The 20,687-nt window shown below is 46.9% G+C and overlaps 1 protein-coding gene across 1 annotated transcript in view; it reads right to left on the bottom strand.

The window, feature by feature from the left end:
• Positions 1-4,181: 4,181 nt before the first annotated feature.
• The window catches only part of GDPD5 (glycerophosphodiester phosphodiesterase domain containing 5), a 107,556-nt gene continuing 91,050 nt past the window's right edge, over positions 4,182-20,687 (bottom strand). Inside the window, exons 10-15 of the mRNA XM_084281550.1 lie at positions 19,133-19,351; positions 17,362-17,519; positions 15,292-15,439; positions 12,472-12,554; positions 5,816-5,928; positions 4,182-4,506 (exon numbers count right to left, since the gene is read on the bottom strand). Coding sequence (XP_084137676.1) covers positions 4,391-4,506; positions 5,816-5,928; positions 12,472-12,554; positions 15,292-15,439; positions 17,362-17,519; positions 19,133-19,351 — 837 coding nt within the window. The 3' untranslated portion in view covers positions 4,182-4,390. The remainder of the gene's footprint in view (positions 4,507-5,815; positions 5,929-12,471; positions 12,555-15,291; positions 15,440-17,361; positions 17,520-19,132; positions 19,352-20,687) is intronic.

The raw sequence follows: 20,687 nt of genomic DNA, 5'->3' as shown, positions 1-20,687 counted from the left end.
AAGGGAAAGGGAAAGGGAAAGGGAAAGGGAAAGGGAAAGGGAAAGGGAAAGGGAAAGGGAAAGGGAAAGGGAGAAAGAAGAAGAAAGAAGAAGAAAAAAGAAGGAAGAAGAAGAAAGAAGAAAAGGGGAAGAAAAAAAAAAAGAAAGAATAAAAAGGGAAGAAAAGAAAAGGGGAAGAAAGAGGAAAGAAGAAAAGAAAAGGGGAAGAAAAGAAGAAAGAAGAAAGAAGAAAGAAGAAAGAAGAAAGAAGAAAGAAGAAAGAAGAAAGAAGAAAGAAGAAAAGGGGAAGAAAAAAGAAAGAAGAAAAAGGGAAGAAAAGGGGAAGAAAGAGGAAAGAAGAAAAGAAAAAGGGAAGAAAAGGAAGAAGAAAGAAGAAAGAAGAAAGAAGAAAGAAGAAAGAAGAAAGAAGAAAGAAGAAAGAAGAAAGAAGAAAGAAGAAAGAAGAAAGAAAGAAGACCCTGTGCCACTGCAGCTGCTCACATCACAACTGGGCTTTTTGTACCCAGTTTGAACCTCAGAAACTCTGAGCCACTGCATCCCATGAAGGCTTTAACAGAGATAGAAGAGGTCCTTCTGATGGCAGATACCCGTGCAGACCTAGGGCATGGTCACAAGGGTATCGCCTCCCAGACCCCGGGGCTGCAGCTCTACCAGCAAATGTGAAGTGCTGGAATGGTTCCCAGATGCTCTGAGAACTATCCCAGCTGTACCCCTAAGCTCCTACAAATGAGGGCAGTTTTAGGAAGAAAGAGTTAAATAGCACAATGTTGGCTGTCCCAAGCCATTCGGGCTTAGAGCCAGCGCCCAATCCTCAGCTCTTTTGTTTGAATAACAGAGTCCACGACTCACATTTTTCTTCCTCCAAGGTTTCAGTATCTCTCCGCAGGGTACAGCAGTGACAGCCCCCCATTTTGGATTATTCCATAATGTGGATATCAGTTGTCCACCTGATATATATACCCTGGATACGCCCTGTCCCCTGGGGCTAGATCATTTTTAACACTCAAATGGTATTCCCCGAACCAGTCAAATCCTCGACACAGTACTGCCTACCCATCACCAACCAATGAGATAGTGCTGTATTTACTTTAATCCCTTTCATCTATCCCTTAAATGCAGCTATTCATGGCCTGGAGAAAACAGCTGCTTAACAAAGAACAATCCCAGGCTGGCCCAGACGAGAGCCCCTCCTAACCCAAAGCACCCTCCGCCGTTTGCAGCTGGGAGCAGATCCGGGGGTTAGGAATAAGAAGGAGAGCAAGCACAAAGCAAGCCTTTCCCTTAACATACGCATTTAGCAAACGACTGCTCAGGGTCTTCTCAAGCTGGATCTTGCATCCGGACTGCTGTGTTTAATAAGTGCTAATGGATGTACGAGCCATTTACTCCTCTTTGAACGTGCTCTTGGTTTTCGGCCTCCACAGCACCCTGGGGCGATGACTTGCATAAAGTTTGTTAGAAATAAATTGCTTCCCGTTCGTTTGGCTGACAACTGTGGCCAGAGCTCTTATATGGGTGCATCATTGTCCCCACACAGCCACAAGCACCAGGCAATTATTCCAGTTATCATTCAAGATTCAGGCCTGCAGAGTCACTTCTCCACTTGCCTGGTTATCAGCTGCTGTCTCATAAAATCTGGATGGGAGAGAGGATGAAACACAATTGATCTCAAGAAGGATGGGTCACCAACCCTCCCCCTGCTCAGACCACAAGGTTCCCCCCCAACAATGCATAAAAATGCCAAACCACGGAGATCAACGCAAGAAGAGCAAGGCACCACCATTTTGCAGAACACACGACAGCACCACAGACTGGCAGGGGAATACTGACAGTTTATTTCACAGAGGATCGCAGAGTTCATTTTGGTCTAGCTCTATTTTCATCAAAAAAGTATCATCCTTTAAAAAAAAAAAAAAAAAAAGTAGCAAATCTTCAGGACGATAACGGTAACAGTCAGTGCATCACGCGTAAAGTTCGGGTCTCATCATTAAAAAAATGAATTGTGGAAACAACAACTCTTTGCTGGATTGCCTTTTAACACTTCCAAGCTTTTTAAGCACTTCACTTTTCAATAAAGTCATCTCCAAGGATAAAAACAGAACATGCAGGTGATTATTGACAGGTGCCGAGATTTAACATCTCTCACTTGGCAATGACAATCCACCGGGAATGTTTCAGTACAACAACCGCATTAAAGGGAGAAGCAACGTTGTTCTCAAAAGCCTTCAAATCCACCAAAATTTGCAATTCTGGAGGAAAAAAAAATACTATGTTTCACAGACTCGAGAGAGTACCATATAGAAGAACAACATTTGGGGAAGGTAAGAGGGTGCATGGACCATGGGCTTGTTCCACCTACACTCATAAAAAACAGGGTAAATGCAAATAAATTAAACTCTCCTAAGCAGCACAACTCAGATTTTACTTGCATAATAGGAGTATTTTTTTACATTACTTTGACACAGCTTCTTTTGTTTTCTACAGCTAAGATTGCCACTTTCATCCCCATTTCTTACACACTGAACCCAAAACTTTGGTGCTTCAGAACACTACTTCCGTAAACTAAAAAAAAAGTAGTTCAGTACTGCCAAAACAAGCACAAACTGCTCAAAGCTGTTTATTGAGGCTTGCTTCCGGCTTTTCTGTTGGCTTTAGGTGTTGAACGTGATGCACATCAGCATCCCCAAACCTCCCTTCTTTTTCTGCAAGGTGACTTCTCCCAGCCAAGCAAGGGCTTTGCAGCCCGGCTCAGCCAGAGCCCAAAGACCGAGTTTTGGATCCCATCCCCTCCATGGGAAACGACTTTCATGGTCCTGGCATTTTCAGGGCTTCAAAGGAAGCTCGTGCTCAATGGGATTTCCCACTTTGCACGTTGTGTCGACCGAGATCCAGCGAGGCAGGGAGCGACCCAGCAGCAGAAGGCTGCGGGGACGGAGCCAAGCCCCATTCACATCACCAGCAGCCTTCGGGATGGCTTCAGCTGCCTTGGGAACCAGCTCTGTGTGAACAGCAGTGACCCAAAACCAGGCTCCTCTAGCGAACTGAGCCTGCCCTTGGGCTGGCTGCGGGCTGTTTCAGGGAGGGGATGAAATGTAACTGCCATCTACTTGGTTTCTGAGCTTTTATTTGCTTAAATCTCTCATCTAGGATTTTGGTTTAAAGCCTTTTGTATTGGAAACACACTGCTGAGAGCTCTCTCTGTTGTCAGCTTGTCAGCATCTGCTGCTGCTGCAAAAAAAAACATCACTCCGTTGGAGGACACCAACATGCAGCTTTAGAGATCCTGCTTTCGAAGCAAGGAGGAGAAGTCTCCTTGTGGGAATAAATTACTCTCCTGGGCTGCTTCGCCTTCCAGACTATTTACAACTCCTTCATGCACGGGCATCTGTTTGGCACGGAGGGGCTGACACTGCACCATCACCACCCCTTCTTCCTGCACGGCGAAGCAAGGAGCATCTGCAGACACCACTCGGAGTGGCAGGCACTTTAGCCAGACGTGAGGGGTGATGGTGCCCGTGGCGTTGCTTTTTGCAAGCCATCTGGGCTGCCAACAGAGCCCAACTCATGAAGATAGAAAGAGCAAGGACAAAATCCAAGCATTGCTGCCAGCAGAGGCCAAGCTTCAGCTGCCACACAGGGTTTGCCTTCAGACTACAGCAGAACATCTCAAGGCCATTCTTCGTGAACATCCAGGGTTTGGGGAAGGGGGACAGGATGGGGAGAAGGTGCCCAAGTGACTGAGCCAGTGCAGCTCCTTCCCCAGCTCTGAGCTTCAGCAGGGAAGAGCAGTCTCCTCTCCTAGGAAAGCTTCTCTCCTCCAACCAGTTAAATTAGAGCTAAAACTTCATTGCCCAGGAAGGGGGAGAGGAAAGGGAACAAACAAAAAAAAAAAAAAAGAAAGAAAGAAAAACAAGGAAAACAGAACAAAAGTGACATTTCACAAGAACTTCACAACATACGGTTTAAACAATTCAGCTACACCGTCGCTGCACCGAGGGAAGGAATGGAGCAGGGTGGGGAGAGCTGTCCCAGCTCCCCCCCGGGACTCAGGCTGTCACATCAAAATTCAAATAACTTCAGCCATAAGGGTAGAGGATTTAATGAACGTGGTATTTCCACTCATGCCCTGGAAAAATTACACCAAAAAAAGACAAAATTCGGATTTTTTTTTTTTTTTTTTTTTTTTTTTTTACATATTTACAAAAAACAAAAGCCCCCCCAACCTCGCAACCAGGGAGGTGGAGCAGCCACTGATGGTGGAACGGGAAGGGGCGAGCTGCCCAGCCAGCAGTTCCTTCAAAGTCCCGTCCCATGGCCAGCAGGAGAGCACGGCTCTCGTTGCCGGAGCGAACGTGGGGTTGGCCACCCGTGGGCTTGGGCTGGAAGCCCCTCAGTTCATCCGCAGCTTGGTGTCCCGGTGATCCGTGGGGGTGACCATCTCGTTGGCGTAGCCATTCTCGGAGCAGAGGGACAGCTCGTCCGTGGTCTCCACGCCGTTGTTGATCTCTGGGGAGGGTAAAGAAGGAGAGGGCATCGTCACAGGGGTGAAAAGACCCAGGAGAAAGCTCGTGGATGAGGGAACAGGCATCGAGCAGCCAGCACGTGAGGTCTGTCTGATCCTACAGGGATTTAATCCCTGGCTTTAGTGACATTGCCACCATCTTAAACCAGTTGTGAATATGATCTGCCCCCAGATTTTGGCTCACCTCTAAATTTCAGACCCTGAGTGTCCTGTCAATATCAGAAGCAAAACTGGAACCCCCCATATAAGTGATGCTATGCCACAGACTGAATTACTTGCCTTTGGAGATGAGGATGCAAGATACTCAAACTTAATCCCTACCCCAGCCACTCTTCTAGAACTGGGGAGACTCCAGTGGTCACTGGTTTCACTGGGAAAACCGTGCACCCATCAATGTTCTAATAGTTAAACTCCAACCCTAAGCAAAACCATTTGTTTCAGAGGCACAAATCCTTAACACACATCCCCTATCTCACAGGGTGGTTTGTGTCGAAGACATTTTATGTCTAGAAAATAGTGGAAATAGTTAATTTTGCTATGACCCACTGCTTTCTCACTCTGTTTTCCCTGGATTTATTCCCCATTTTGACTGTTTCTGGAGGGCAGAATCAGGCTTGCCGTGCCCACAATAAGTTCTTTGAAGCAAGAGTTGTCTTTTTGGCTGTGTGTGTGTGCATCCAGGACAATAAACCCTGATCCCTGTTGGAGGTCTCTAGCCCCTGATACGAGGAATGAACACCAACAACAGAGCTCCAGGGGCAATTTATATTCACATCCCTTCTAATGTGAGCTCTCCAGCTTCATGTGCCAACTTTAATCTTTTAAAGCTAAACATTTCTTTCTTTGTACACATTTTTGAGATCTTTCTTGGAGGCTGGATCATTGAGAGGAAGCCAGCATACACTAACACAGAAAGGCTGGGAGGATGACAGGGATCCAGGTCTACCTCAAACTCGTCACCATTATCTGCAGCAACTCACAGCACTGCTTTAATTTACAGTTTTGACACTGTTGGCAATTAAGAGAGGAGATGTGAGACAGCGTAAGACAGCTGCATAGCACAGCTTGGGAAGTTAAAAGCAGGATTTATGAGCAAATCGGTGCTCAGGCCTGGAATATTTTGGGATGGGTGAGCCAGGACCATGTCCCACAAGTGGTTCAGTGCAGCTGGATCGGTCCAGCTGCCCTGTCCCAGCTGTGGGAGATGACACCCATATCAAAACCATCTCTCCTCCAACAGGTAGCAGCTGTAGGATGGAGCGAATAGCTTCGTGCGACCGGCCCCATTCATACCCGAGAAGATCAGCTTCTCCTTCATGATCTTGACATCCCGGCTGGACCGGCGGACAGCAGCACTGAGCATGATCTGCTCCGGGTTGTAGGTCCTGATGCTTCCTAAACGCCACCTGCAAGAGAAGAAGGGGTTATCAGGGGCTGGAGTCCTCAGCCCCAGGAGCGTCCTCTCCAAGCAAGTGGCCACCAACACTGGGGAGACCGAGTCCCAAAGACCCTCACGCCTTCCTGCCCTGGTGCCTACACAACCCCGCATGATAGGAAGATGTTTGGAGATGAGTGTGTTATCTCAGGGAGGGTACAGACATAAAAACTGGTCATCTCTAACCACCTTGAGCATCCTAATTGCATTAATTTCACCGAGGACCACATCAGCTACCCAACTGCCCTGTAGAGGTGAACTATTTTGATTCTTAGGGTTGGAAATAGGGAACAGAGACCAAGCCAAGTAAAGAAACCAGAACCTTTCCCTCACTATGTGGCACCCTCACGCTTGTAGGAGAAGAGAGCTCAAAGTCAAATAAACGTCTCAAGCCTGAGACATCACCATGAGATTCTCTAAAGGGAACTCAAAGCAGTCTCAACACGGGTTGCTGCCACATATGATGCCTCTGATCATAATTTCTCCCAGAGCACTTGCCTCCCCAAATGCCAGGTCTTTGCTTACAGGCTTTTACCCAAAACGCAAACTTCTTATAAAAACAAAACTTCATGAATACAATGAGGCTGATGGGAACCTGGCTCCCCATTAAAGTCAGCCAGGCTTTTATTCTAATTACTGAATGCATGTAAATAAACTGACTGATGCTAGTAATTGCAATTGCAGCAAGCGATTGCAGCAAGGCCAAGTCACAGGATTTTCCTTTTAAACCTCTTTTTCATCCTGGGAGCTTCCCTGGATCACAGAACCTCAGCTGCAGAGCTGCTGGCATTAAGAGAGAAAGGCAGGCTACTGCAAATAGGGGAAAAGCAGGGCTTGGTGGGCTTTCGTGGCCCCAAACCCACCAATTCTCCCTATCTCCTGCCCAGAGAGGAAGGCTTTCAGTTATTCCCATTCTCCCTGCCAGAACCAGGGATGTAACAAAGCTATTTGATGGAAAAAGAGCAGAGATTTACAGTGGTTTATGGGGTTTCTGATCTTCTGGCACCATCTAGTGGCTTACCCACTCAGGAGAATGTGATTTTTCTGGTTTGGGGTGACAGCTGCCTTCTCTTAAATGCATAACCTCCTCCCCATTCCGGGGGCAGAAAACCTGAAGAGCACCCCCCAGATCTCAGCCCGACAAAGCAACACCCACAGATGAGGTTCTGCAGCTCTTCCAAACCTAGCTGGTGCTGATTCCCTCTGTTTTCCCTCTTTTTCCCAAATCTCAGCAGGTGACTGTCAAGCTATAACTGAGGTACAGATGAAGGTGGCTGCTGGGATGGCAACACTGCACCACGCACGGGCCCATGGACAGAAGCAACATAGAAGCACGCAGTGGAGAAGACATTAAAGCATTACAAAACTTAAAACATTTTTCTTTTTCATCTAAGCTGAGCTGCTCTTACTTAGAAGGCGACCATTTCTGCCCTTAATGTCCCACATAGGCAGATCCTAAAATCAATACGTGCACAGGATCTCACAGGATAAGACATTCCACAATCAAATCAAAACATTGCTGCACGTCTTCTCCATGCCCACAACAACCTAATGATGAAAATCCTGATGCACTGCATGGCCAAGAGGCACAACCATCTCTTGCCCCCAGATCCTACACATCCCATGGAGGGCATGGGCCATTTTGGGGCCTGGACAGCCCAGCCTCAAAGGGCTGCAGGGTCCTTTTCTGAAACCTCTTGCCAAGAAGAAAGACTACTGCCCTCTGCTCCCCATCTTGCATGGTGGCTGTGGTCAGACCCAGGCCAGCTAAACGTGCACGAGGGGCCTGTAACTCTTGCAGGAGTGCACTGCTCTGCTTGAATAAGCTAAGAAGGTTTAAAATTGAGTTTTCCATCCATATAACCTCAAGGCTCTGTCAACAAATCTTTCCTCTCTTAGCCCCAAACGGGATATCCCAACTCAGGCTCTCCAACAGCTCTTGCACCACTTCTCTGGGCAATGTCTTTGCAACCTGAGCTGGAAGAGAGGGACCCCAGGAATCCCAAGTCCTCACTCCCAAAATCCGAGGGCCTTTTACTGGGCTAGTAGAGGGTGACAGCAGATCCAGCCAGGATTTCTTGGGCATCCAGGTGAGAATTTCAGTGCTGGGTAAGAGGAGCAGCTCACAGCAGGGATGTGTTTTCAAATGGGACCCACCCAAGACACAACACCAAAACCAGCCCAAATTTGCAGGGGTCATGCAATTACTCTTTTAGCTTCTGCATGGGACCGCTGGCAGCTACAACAGTAAGCCAAGCTTTCAGTAGCCACCCCCATTTTTTAAACACCCTCTTAGCAGGGAAGCCATCAGCATTTAACTGTGATGCAATTCCAGCTACACCATATGAAACACTTGCTGCTGTGCTCAGTAGAGTTGGGATGCCAGAAAGCTTGTTTAATAGAAAATAACACCTCTCCTACCCCCTTGGACTCTGTTGTGATCGGCCACAGTTAGGACAGCAGTGTGCAAAAAGGGCAGCCCAGAGAGGGGCTCGTTGTGCCAGCCAGACTGCAGGGAGGTCTTGTTCTGGGAGGTTGGCAACAAAGCAGACCAGACGGACACGGGGTGGGAACAGACTAAAAAATACTGGGACAACAACACAGAGACAGCACACAGAGTGTTAGGGCCACCACCGGGGCCGTTGGGTTGGAGGAGAAATGGCAGGGGAAGGAGATGGGAAATGGCAGACTGGGAGGAAAATAGAGGTGATTGGTGCCAAGGTGATAAAATGGAAGGGAGCAAGGAGCCAAGCCAGCCACAACGGCACATCCCCATCCTGCTACAGCTCTTCTCTAAAGCCTGCCCCACTCCTCCATGCCTCTCTCCTCTCCCTACCCCCGTGAAAAAAGCAATGGAGAGGTGGCAGGAGGCAAACACCCAACCTCCCTGCACCGCTGGAGGGCTCAGCCTGGCCCCATCTCAGGGAGGTGACGCGAGGACACAACGCCGCAAGTCCAAGGTACCTCGAGGAGCAGGCAATGCTTCCAGGTGGCCAACCCCAAACCCCAAGGCAGTGGGTGGGCAGGGGAAGAGGGGAGGGCTAAGCACACGTAGGGAGTAGCCAGCCCTCAGAAATACAACCCCATGGCACAAAGCGGAAGGAATGGAGAAGGTAACGCGTGAAGAGTTTGGTCCGAGGACGGACGTGGTAAAGGCTTTACTGCAGAAAGGTGGCAGCGCTTCCTTCCAGTGGGATAAAAACTACTGGGGAGAAAACAGCCAATGCAAGGAGAAATCTGGGTGTCCAACTGATGGCACTTCAACATCCCAGGCTCATCCCATTCCTGGCTGCAGCACTATTTTCATTTTCATACTGTATTTCTTCCAGTTTCATAGTAGTGTGGCTGGGAACAGACTCAATGAGTACAGCAATTGCTGAGCCAAAACTTGTCAGATATTAGCCCTATTCATTCATTTCCAGGGCTGGAGAAGTGATACTTCATATAAGTTTTACTTTTTCCTCTATAGAGTTGGCCAGCTTAGAAGAGGTTTGTCTTAAAAACCTCTGATAAATGCAGAAAGGAGGGAGATATTTTGCAGTGAGATTAATTCCATGGAGAAAGCACTATCTCCACTGGGAATTTCCCAATTTCAACACACTGCAGGAGCTCAGAATCAGGGTTGTTTTAAAAGGCAGTGACTTGGATCACTGCAACAAAAGGTCAGATTGCCTTCAAAACATCCACCAGCTTCAGCATCAGGCTCCTGTGGTGCTCATGGCTATGGACCATGCAAAGTTCAGACCCTCCTGGTCCCCCTCTGAAGCCGGATGTTTGAAAGCATCCCAAAAAAGCTGGGCCCTGCACTGTCCTTCTGCAGTGAAGCCGTAGCAGAGAGGGAGAAAGAAAGAGAGAAAGGAAGGTTGAATGAAAAAGAGAAAGAGGAAGAAAGCACCAGAATTACCTGATCATGTGATAGCTGTGAGATGCCAGAATGCAGCAGAGAGAAAGAGGAGGAACATGCACAACAGTCAGAGCAGTAAGAAAATAAACAAGGCAAAGAGGCAAAAGAGATTGGTTAGAAGTCATCACGCTCGGTATTTCCCCCTCTGGAGAGGCTGCCAGGATCCGGTCACCAGAGCTGAAGCAGAAGAGCAGGAGCAACCCCTGCCCGTGGCTACAAAGGAGAGAGAAGCCATGCGGAGAGGAGACGACGAGCACATCGAAGCAGTGCCTCTGTTCCCACCCACCCCCTCGTCCCTCACATGAAGGAAGCGGCTCCATTTCGCCCCAAAAAGAGGGCTTCAGAAAACCAAACTAAACCACACCACGACACATTGGAGGCCAAACGTCGAGCCCTGTTTCTTGGAGCTGAGCCACGTCAGCAGGCAGCTGGGCAGTTCTGCTGCAGCTTAGTTTTGGTTTATCCTCCGTGCTGCTACTCATTCGTCTGCGTGGTGGAGAAGCCGTGAACAGCAGGGAGCTGGGGGTCTCCTAGCCGGGATGCGCAAAGCAGGAGCTCTCAAAAGAGCAAGCCTTGCTGTAGAAAATGCAATTTCTGGTACTAGAGTTTCTCCCTGATTCTGCTAACTTGGGGTTGGGCTGTCCCAAGGCAGAGATCCAACAGAAGACATTTGACCCTCGCCATATTAATCCTTCCATCCTTTACCCTCCTTCCTCTCACCCTACTCCTTCAAACCATCTCCAAGCTGGGAGAAATTCAACTTGTGAAGAGAGGAAGAGTCCAGATATTGCAGTGTCCATATAGCTAGGACTTCTGCTCTCCAGGCATGCATCGGCTCACTCTGCTCTGGGACCTACAGCTTACATTCAGCAGTATGACTCAGTCTAATTTCTTCAGCCGTGGCCTTCTGATTCAGAAAGCCTGCTAAAACCAGCTTTGGGAGATGATGCAAAAGACTTCAAGTGTCTTATTGCCTTGGCCTTTGAATACTGCTCTTGAGAGAGGAGCATTGAGAGAGGTCGGTCCCTGCCTCCTGACTCCTCACTGCCTTTCTGTAACTGGCAGAGAAATACAGGGCCTGAAGAGTAGGGAAATCTCTTGTAGGGAAATCTCTCATTAAACCAGCTGATGAATCTGAAGGGGGGGAGAAAGCTTCCAGACAACGCAGCCACACTGCCCTTCTGGAGGAAAGGTTTAAATGGCCGCAATTTGAATCACCATCATTCTTAGCAAAATTACAAACACATTGGCAAATCTCATTTGGGTCATTGGTTTCATTAAGTGTTGGTAAATCTAATCTGAGAAGAGGGTTCTGTATCTGTTTCTCATTCTATCTTCCTGTGCTGGAATCGGTGACTGGTCTGGGACTGTGCAAGTCACGAATTTAGAGGGACAATTATCACCAGAGCCGACATATGGCCTGAAGTCAAACCCATAGCAGGTGCTGGCAGGAGCAATAGCCTGCTGTAGCATGGCAAAACTACCCAGGTAATTATCTACCCTGGGGAGGGAAAGGGATTGCTGCAGGCAGATGATCTGGGACGATGCGACAGCAAAATCACCAGCTCATAAGGCTGAAGGAAATGAAATTGCTACTCCTGACACAAAGGCATTTCGGAGCTCAAGAGGGAAGGAAAGCGTAAGCCCCTTGATGTCTCTAGGACAGTAGTTTGTGCATGCTAAAGCAGATGAGATTATAAAGCTGAGGGAAGAGAGGGGTGCAATTTCAAAATGACACATTTTCCCAGGAGAAGGCTGCTGTTCTCGCCGGAGGGAGCACATCTCCCCCCTCCTGAGCTTGCATTTTCCCAGAGAGGGTTATTACACTGTCATCACTGACAGCGAAAATGCCTCCTAGGAGAAAAGGCTCATCACCGGGAGGAGACCATGGTTTCCTCCCTTATAATCAAGAGGAGGGTAGTTTGGCTAGCTCTGCCATTAGCAAGTTGATTTATCTCCTACTGACTTATCAGTGTCTTAGCTAGCCCTGCTCCTGGGCTCTATGCTCTGAAAACGTTTTGTTTTCAGTGACCTGGGCTGACGAGAGGCTTCTGCCATGCACTCATTGCTCCCTATTTTGTTTGAAAAATGGGAGAATTTTCTCAAAGCATCAGGCTAAGCAACTGATTTGATCTGTTCAGTCATAACAGCTTTGCATCACTTAATACATTGCTTTAAAACGTTTCCATTTCTTCATCAAGTGGAAACCAAATAAATTAAGAAAATTTAAAAAAAGCCTACATTATAAAAACTGTGGAATCTCATAATATTCTCTTTTTTCTTTAAAGCATTTAAATCCATTTCCCCAGAAAACATTTACGGTTTCTCTACCACACGCATTTATGAGAGGAGCGAGGAGTCTGTCACTCCTACTGTGAGATGTCTCACTCTTCTTAAAAACAGTGACTTCACCCAATTCAGTGTCATCACAGGAGTGGAATGACTTATTGTTTGCAGTCTTTGTAGGAAGTTTCAATAAACAGTTTTCCTGCATTTGCAATCCAAGTGCCTGAGGAGCACTGCAGCCCTCTCTTCCATCTCCACCCCACGCTCTCAATGAAAGCACACTCCACAAATACACGAGAGTTGAGCCATAACAATGCTACTTACTTCTGGAATATAAAAACTCCTACAATTATGATAAATGAAATGAGATCAGAAGTGATCCAGATTAGGCGGTACTCGTCTGGAGGCTGGAAGACAAAAAAAAACAGGAGCACATCTGAAAGTTTGGCATAATCACACGGAGACCACACGTTGCTAAAGTTACCACCAGGGCGGAAAGAAAAGCACAGAGATGAAGGAGTCACGTATAAATCACAAAGTTTATGACATTTCTAATGTTTGCCTATGACCCAAAGTGATGTTATCAGGAAGAATCACAAAAAGGAACAATTTTAATCTCTGCCTCTTTTCACGTGCTGATGTGTTCTCAGAGCTTTGTGGGCTGGAGTTGAGTTTCCTATCTCAGCTGTACCCCTAGGTGAGGTAATAGGCCAACAAACTTCTGCTTTGCCAGACCAAGCCTGAACAACATGGCTCCAACCAGGATGCTGGTTTCTTACCAGGCAGATCCATCACAACCATCATTAACACATACAAGTAATGTTTCATTAGAGGAATAAAATACATAATGCAAAAAGAGGAGCTCATGCAACAGTAGGGTGACATGGGCAACACCAGTTGGGAGCCATCAGTTCTGCTGCCTCCCTCTCCCAGCAGAGAACAACTTGATTTCTGGTCACCACCTCTTTATCTTTGAGTAACTCTGTGAAAATGTACTGCAGAGCTGGCAGGGCAATTCTTTAATTAGCCAAAGCTTCTGATGGAGATTTAATCCTTGTGTTTCCCAGCTTAATTACAGAAAGGTGACATTTGGCAGGGTGTAGACATTGCACGAAGATCTCTCTGTAATGTTACATTTGCTGCATTTGCTAAAACAACAGATGCAAAATTGATATTTCACATTTTCTTGGCAGAAGAATGCCATTATAATTGTTTTGAAGGATAACTCAGGAGTCTTCTAGGTTAGAAGAAAACCTACGCATTTAAATTTTTAATTTATCCAAGCAACAGCATTTCACGACTGAAGATACAAACATCAGGTTATTTTGTGGGTCAAAGGTTGGATGATATATCCCAAGCAATTTGTAGACATGACTTTCTGGGCAAACTCTAGGACCCTATGTTGATGATTTAAAAAGTAAAATAAAAATAAAAATCTGCAATACCTGTAAAGTCCTGCAGAAGGCTCACAGCTAGCAGGATTTGATACCAAAACAAGGTTTTATGAGCAGGTTTATTGAAATTGGAATTTCAATATGGTCAAAAACAGAAAAGTGGTGTTTTTTGATTTTGTCTTTTTTTTTTTTTTTTGAATTACTTACTTTTATTGTTTAAAGACATGCACTCAAGACATGCTCTCACCTCTTTAGAGGGGAGCATGGGCCAGCAGACATCTATCATGCAGAGACAACTCATTGTGCTGCCTCATCCACACTAAGATCTGCTCAGGAATTTTCTGTGTCACCCACAGTTGACAATTTTGGGGCAGGACTCTTCCTTTGGGGTCCATATATTTAATTTTTTTTTTAAATAGTCTTTACTCAGCTTAAGACCTATTCCTGAAAGCCTCCCATTTGCAACCCTTCAAAATCTTCATCAATTCAGCGTAACCAGCCAGAGGGCAGCTCAAATCTGAGGGAGAATCCCCAAAAAAGCAGGGAGTGCCACCCTACTGGGCACCCACTTTGAGAATATCGAGCTGGGGTCTGAACCCCAGGCTTGAGCTTTTCAAACGCCTCCTCTACAGCATGTCAGAGGATTTAGGGGTATGTGCTCACAGCAGAGGGCTCACTTGGAAATACAGCAAATGGCAGAGCCCTTTGAGGAGGGCTCCAGCTACACCAGCTGCATTTCATCTCTGACAATGAGGCTTTTGCAGCAAAAAGCTGCCAGTGATGTGCTCACAGCTCCTGCCAGCTGTAGCAGAGGACAGATGTTTGCCGCAGCAGCGTTTAGACAATGATAATCTCTTCTTCCAGCAGCCTCAGACTGGTGACCTTTTTCAATTTTCCAGCGCACACCAGTGTGAATTTGTGTAGTCAGACACAAGCAGAAGGTTAAGCTAAGGCTAAGGACACTGTGCACAGATGTTCATAACCTTAAGCTCCTACCTCCCACTAAAGATGTGGATAACTCACTAAAGCCTGTTAACTTCTTCTTGTGCTCATCTTACCTCCCTTTTCCCAAGGGATCTGCCAGAACAGTGGGCAAAACAGCTGTCTCCTGTCCTACCCCCATCAGGATCTGTTATCAAAAAAAGAGCCCCATCGCATGCATGTATGCCTCCATAGCTGAGCTCGTGCTTTGGGAATGTTTTGATGTAGATATTTTCCCTCTGCTCCAGCACAAATATTTCTGTTTGACTCAGAGAACCAAAGTGCCGGCAGAGATTTCAGAGGGTTTGTTGGCTACGTGATGGGTATCTGGCAATAGCCAGAGGTAAACCTGTCCGCGTCTGGTATTAAAAGCAGTGAAAAACCTAGTTCTACATCTTGCCTAAAACACAAAGCCATGTTTGCTGCTTCTGCATATCTAGCAGCAGGTCTGGATTATTTTTTTTTTTCCCCATTGGAGGAATATGGAAAAGGTGAGTGGATTAAACAGGATGTGTGTTGTGTTCTCCAAGGACTCCAAACCCTGCATGGGGAGAAGTGAGGCCACCTGAAGGAAGGGGTTGTGCAAGAGGTGCTTTAATCCTTTCCCTTTGCAGGTCTCAGGCATACAGAGGGTGAAAAACCTCAACAGCACATTGAACCCTTCTTGGAGAAACCCCCCAGCTGTATGGATGCTGTGTTTCATGGCCACCCCTCCACGGTGTCCCCTCCCTCCAGAGGCTCCCAGCACCTTCCTGGCCTTCGTGCTTACCATCAGCCAGATGGGAAAAGGCACCTTGCGAAGGATGTGGGAGCTGTCGGAGGTGACCGACTGGACACCAGTGCACCAGAGGATGGAGTACAGCCAGGGCTCGTTCACAGTGTAGAGATTCACACTCAGGTTCGCCGTGGTGTAGTCCCTGCCAGGAGACAGATGGGGCGAGGGGTGAGTCTTGCGAGCATCAGACCCTCAGCTCAAAGAGGAGAGCTCCCACACCAGCTGCTCTGCTGAAATCCAGATTTATTGGGTTAGAAGTGCATGAAATGGGTTTTTAATAGGGCACAGTCACCTCATAAGCAACCCAAGGGCATTGCAATCGAGTGGTTTGAACTTGAAAGCTTTCTTATCCTCTGCCCAAGGCCGCAGCCACTATCTGCCCAAGGCCACAGCCCATTTCAGACACATCCTCGTGAAAGATAGATGCACCATGTTTCTCTAACCACCACCTCATCATGTTGATGTACAATTAACATCTGGCTCAGATGCCTGTCACGCTTCGAAGGCAATCTACTTAATTAAAAACTGACTGGGTTTGCAGCATCAATTCCTACAGCTCCTATGCCCTTGTTTTGGGGACAGTTGCGAGGTTACAGCTTCCAGTCTCCAGAGGTCATTTTGTGTAAGAGGCTAGAAACTTAAAGCTGGGGTACAGGAGCCATCAGCAGTGAACCAAGAGCAAATATTGGACCTTTTTTACCCCTACAATTTGCATAAATTGCTGTTTTCTTACCCACAAAGCAGAAACATCACTAGTCTCCCTGGCATGGACAGCACAGAGATTAACTTTTGCAATTTAATAACTACCAAAGCACTTTGAGGAAGAAAGCAGCTGTACAGGATGTGGACAAGGCAAAGCTCACACGATCAAGCTGCTCTGGAGGCTAGGGAAGTCTCAAGTGTGGTCACAGCAACGTTGAGGTGAGAAGACTGTGCTACACCAGGGCTTTTTGAACCTACTCAGCTTGCACTGCAGGACTTGAGCGGTGTTTGACCAGGCACCACAAAGCTTTTAGGGTTCCAGAAACACTCAGGTGGCAGGTCTGATTTTGGAGACAGCTGAGGCATGATTGATGAGAGTTTGGGATTTATGAGGTGGGGAAGATGAGAGTTGGCAAATGGTCCTCTCCATGAAAAGAAGCAAACAAGTCGGGGAAAAGAGGCAGGAATTATCCTGGAGGTAAAGCACAGACTTGATTTTAAGGTCAGATAGACCAAGTGCTGGCAGCCACAGAAAGATTACACTAAACAGGACCACCAAATACGACCAGTCTCAAAGACCTGCAGGCTCAATTCTTCCTCCCTACTTCCAGCACCTAACATATAATAAGACAACTCCTTCAAAAATACTTATTTCCTCTGAAAATGCTTCTTTTTTCAAATATTTCTTTGTGAAATAAATTCAAACTCAAAAATAATAAGAAAAAAAGCTCTACTACAATCTATCTTTTTCTTAGAAAAAGGCCAAGCCACAAGATAAAATTACATGTCTCAAATATATACTTAGGAAGAAGGCTGCACATGGTGTACCACTCTAATTAAATAAGAGAACTGACCAGTCTAAATAGGTGACAAAAAATAACAAATCAGGTGAATTTTCTGTAAGAAAGAAATTTCTAAAAGCAAGTTTAGACGTTGGACTAATCAAAAATTCTGTCATAGCAGCTCCGGAGCAGATTCACAGAAGCAAAGGGCAGCTACTAATGAGGATGAAAATGAAGTGAACACCTTCACTTTTCCCCAAGGATGACAGTGGAATAAGAATCAGACTGTTCGTGTATTTGTGTTTCAGAAAGGATCATTGTGCACTTGGTCATCATGAGTCAGCTGTGCGATCCTGGGAACGGACTGGTTTGTGGTTAACGGGTAGGGACAAGCTTGCACAGCTCAAGTTTTTAACAGCAAGTCCATCTGAAACAATACCTGTATGCAGACAAGGACTGGAATTGCCAAGAAAGATGCTGCTGGGCCAGGGATGCGTGCAGGGCACGATGTTAGAAAGGAGCTGTGGACACCCACTGTGGTGCAAACGGGCTGTCAGAGCATCCAAACGGAGGACCGTACCTGACATCCTCGTTCGTGACCTTGGTGTAGCGCAGGTTGAGCCTCATGATGCCTTTCTCTCTCATGCGTTCTGCGTCCAGCTTGAGGCCAGAAGTCTGCTGGAATCCCGGAGCAATCTGCCTGACCAGCTGCCGCTCCGCATCCGGCAGCCACATCACCTGCAGAGGCAGACAGACAGAGGGTGGCTATGGCAAAAATGAGAGGAACACCAGGCAGGGCTGCTGACAGCCAGTTTACACCGAGTCAGAAGCAAAACCACAAGAGACTTTGCTTTATTTGTCGTATAAATTGTCTAGAAGACGCATACAGCCTCCCACATCTCTGTATAAATGCATTTCAGGACAGCTGGCAAGTCCAGAGGACTGGAACATACAGCTTTGGAGGAAAAAAGGGTTGAAGTACAAAGAGATCAAGCCAAGGGCTCATGACTATGGTGTACCCCTAAAAACCTGCCTCCCCTTTTTAGCACAGAGGCTAAAACTGACAGCACAAGACAGGACACACAGGAGAAACCTTCCATGGTCCCATGTTTGAGACCAGTTTCATTCACCCTCGTTTATCAGGGCTACATCTATTCCAACCCCCAACCCAGGGCACGATGTAAAGGGGATACTGGAGCCAAGAAGGCCAGTTTTATGGCTCGTGCCGTGCCCTACTTGCTTTGCTTTAACCCATGCTTAATAACTCACCAACACTCGTTTACTGAAGCATCAGACCAGCATGAGAATTTGGTTCAATAAGGAACCATCAGATTTGGGTGAGAAACACGACTTCACCACCTCATATACATGTTTTAACTGTTTTTTCTTCCATCTCTTTGTGCAATATTCAAGGGGAAGACAGCGTGGTCCTCCCCTCGGTCTAGCAAAGTTGGGTGGTGGGTAATGCTGCCACTGTGACCAGAGTTAACTAGACGTTGTGGGGCAGTGTTGGATATTAAAAAACAGACGGAAATTAAAAGTAGCTGGACCCATCATTGCACAAGTCAGTGCTGAACTTGCCTGTTCGTGCAGATGCACCTAACTGGCACAGAGGAAATACTCAAGCTACCTCCCTCACCAGCCTCAGGACACAGCTCTGAAGCAGTCCACGTCTGCCTGGGGGCCTCCTCGATCTCTCTGGGTCCCTGTCTCTACACTTCCCTGCCATCGCAGGGAAAACTAGTTTATTTACATCCAGCAGGAACTTCCCCTGGTTTAATTTACAACCACCACCTCCCATTCTCCAGACATGGAGCTGAGGGAGGAGTTTGGGTCCAACTTCTCAGCAATTTTCTTGATGGTTCTGGAGAGCTGCTAGTAGGCCTTCCCAAAACCTTTTTATTTTTTCTTCCAGGATGAAGAGATCCAGTTCACTCAGCCCCTACACAAACATCCAGCCTCCTAGCCAGTCCAGTGGCCTCTGCAGGACAGACCCCAGTTTATCAACATCTGCCTTGTGGAAGCCCCACACTGGACACATGATTTCTGAGTAATGGGAATAATCACATCTCTCCTTCTCCCAGCTATCCTACCAGTAGTACAGCCCAAGATTTTTAAGTCTCCTTGCTACCAGGGCATTTTGCTGCATCAGCAGGTACCAGGCTTTCGAAGGTCCATGCTTACCACCATCTCTGGGACCACTGGCCTGGAGGTAATGTCTTCCCCAATACAATTTCCTGGCACCAAATAGAATTACAAAGCATCCAAACGGATCAAATGAGGCACTCAAGGCTGCAGGGAACCCATAACGAGTACAATTTTGAAACCATCACCAACCCCGCAGTACTCACAGCCTGTTGCCGAATTCCTGACGCCAGGATGGTTTTCAGGGTGATGTTGATGTAAGTGCTGTAGTAGGGATGGGCCGGGGGCAGGTCCCGAAAGTTCAGGATGAGCGAGGTGTTATCCTTGATCACCTCCAGCATATCTGCCAGCTTGCAGACCGACTGGTTGGCAGCTTCCAAGTAGTCAGACCTCGAGAGAGACCCAGCCGTCCAGAAAGGATCGTTCTGAAAGCAAAGCACATCCCAGCGTTACCACCACGAAGCACGGAGTCTCCATCTCCAGGAGAAGCTCCTTTTCCATCCCACTGTGGCCACAGCAGGGGATGCTGATAGCTACACTCATTGCCCATCCTGCTTGAGCATTTCTCTGTGCCTCAGTTTCCTCACCCACGGGTAAGTCACATAGTCTTAATGAAAGCAAGGCAAGCTGGGCATGTCACCCTATTTTTCCTCACCCTTCTTTTCCAGGAGAAGAGAAGAGTTTTAGGGCAAGGAGTAAGCTGAAAATGTACTTTCCCACACTGTGTGTTCACCAAAGATCCTTCAGAATCCAAAAATAAAAAGAAGCACCTTTTTTAAATAACTAAGAGGATCAGAGAGGAGCTATGGGATGTTGGAGAAGATGGATCCTTCTGACGTATGGACATTCAGGAATGATTATGGCTCAAAGGACACCCCTGAAAGCAGCCTTCCAGCTGCTATCTTGGTCCTTCTCATGTGACAAGAGGTATTTTCACAGCATTGCCACTCCAGCAAGCTTCTGTGAAACAGCACATGCAGCTATAATACATGGGCACCCCCAACACATCTTCAGACCAGCTCAGATCAGAGCAGCAGTGATGCTACTATGGCTCAGGCTGCCACTGAGCAAGCACTCAGGGAGCTTCAAACAGAGACATGAAACCAGTATCTGAGCTCACAGCACTGCAGAAAGCCTTGTCTGAGCTTGCAGAAGCGTGCCAGAGGGCTGCAGCCCTCCTTCCAGACCACAGTTAATGCTCTCCAAGAAGGTTACAGCTGCAGGCTAGAGAAAGAAACCCCACCTGCAAGCTGGCTGCACGCCAAAAGGTGGATCAGCCCATCCCACAGCAGTTTCTTCTTTGAGACTTTGAAAGCTGAACGTGCTTTGTTTTGTTTTGTTTTTTTCCCCCAAGAACAACTGTCTCCAAAATCAAATGAAGGAAAAAGGAATGGTATGGCATGCTCTCTTCTGTTTTCCTTATAATCAGATCAGAGATCTTTACGCTCTGTGTGGTATCAACCAGGCATTAGGTTCCCTCCTTCCAAGTGGTGGAAGAGGCACAGAAAGATGATACAATTTCTCCTCAGCCCCAAAAAGGCTATGAATGCAAAGGGTGGGATGCCAGGCTCTGTGGCTTGCAACATGAACAAGCAGACCAACATCCTAAAATTAACTGCACAAACACCACAGAGGCCTGTTAATATATATGTGTGTATATATATATATATATATATTTATATATATTTATATAAATATATATATTTAAATCCACCAAGTGAAAAGATTCCTGGATTTGATAGGGTCTGATTACCTACCAAG

Source organism: Netta rufina (assembly GCF_964035555.1).
Source record: "Netta rufina genome assembly, chromosome: 1".
In the NCBI taxonomy this organism is placed as follows: domain Eukaryota; kingdom Metazoa; phylum Chordata; class Aves; order Anseriformes; family Anatidae; genus Netta; species Netta rufina.
This window is presented reverse-complemented; position numbering and strand designations above follow the sequence as displayed.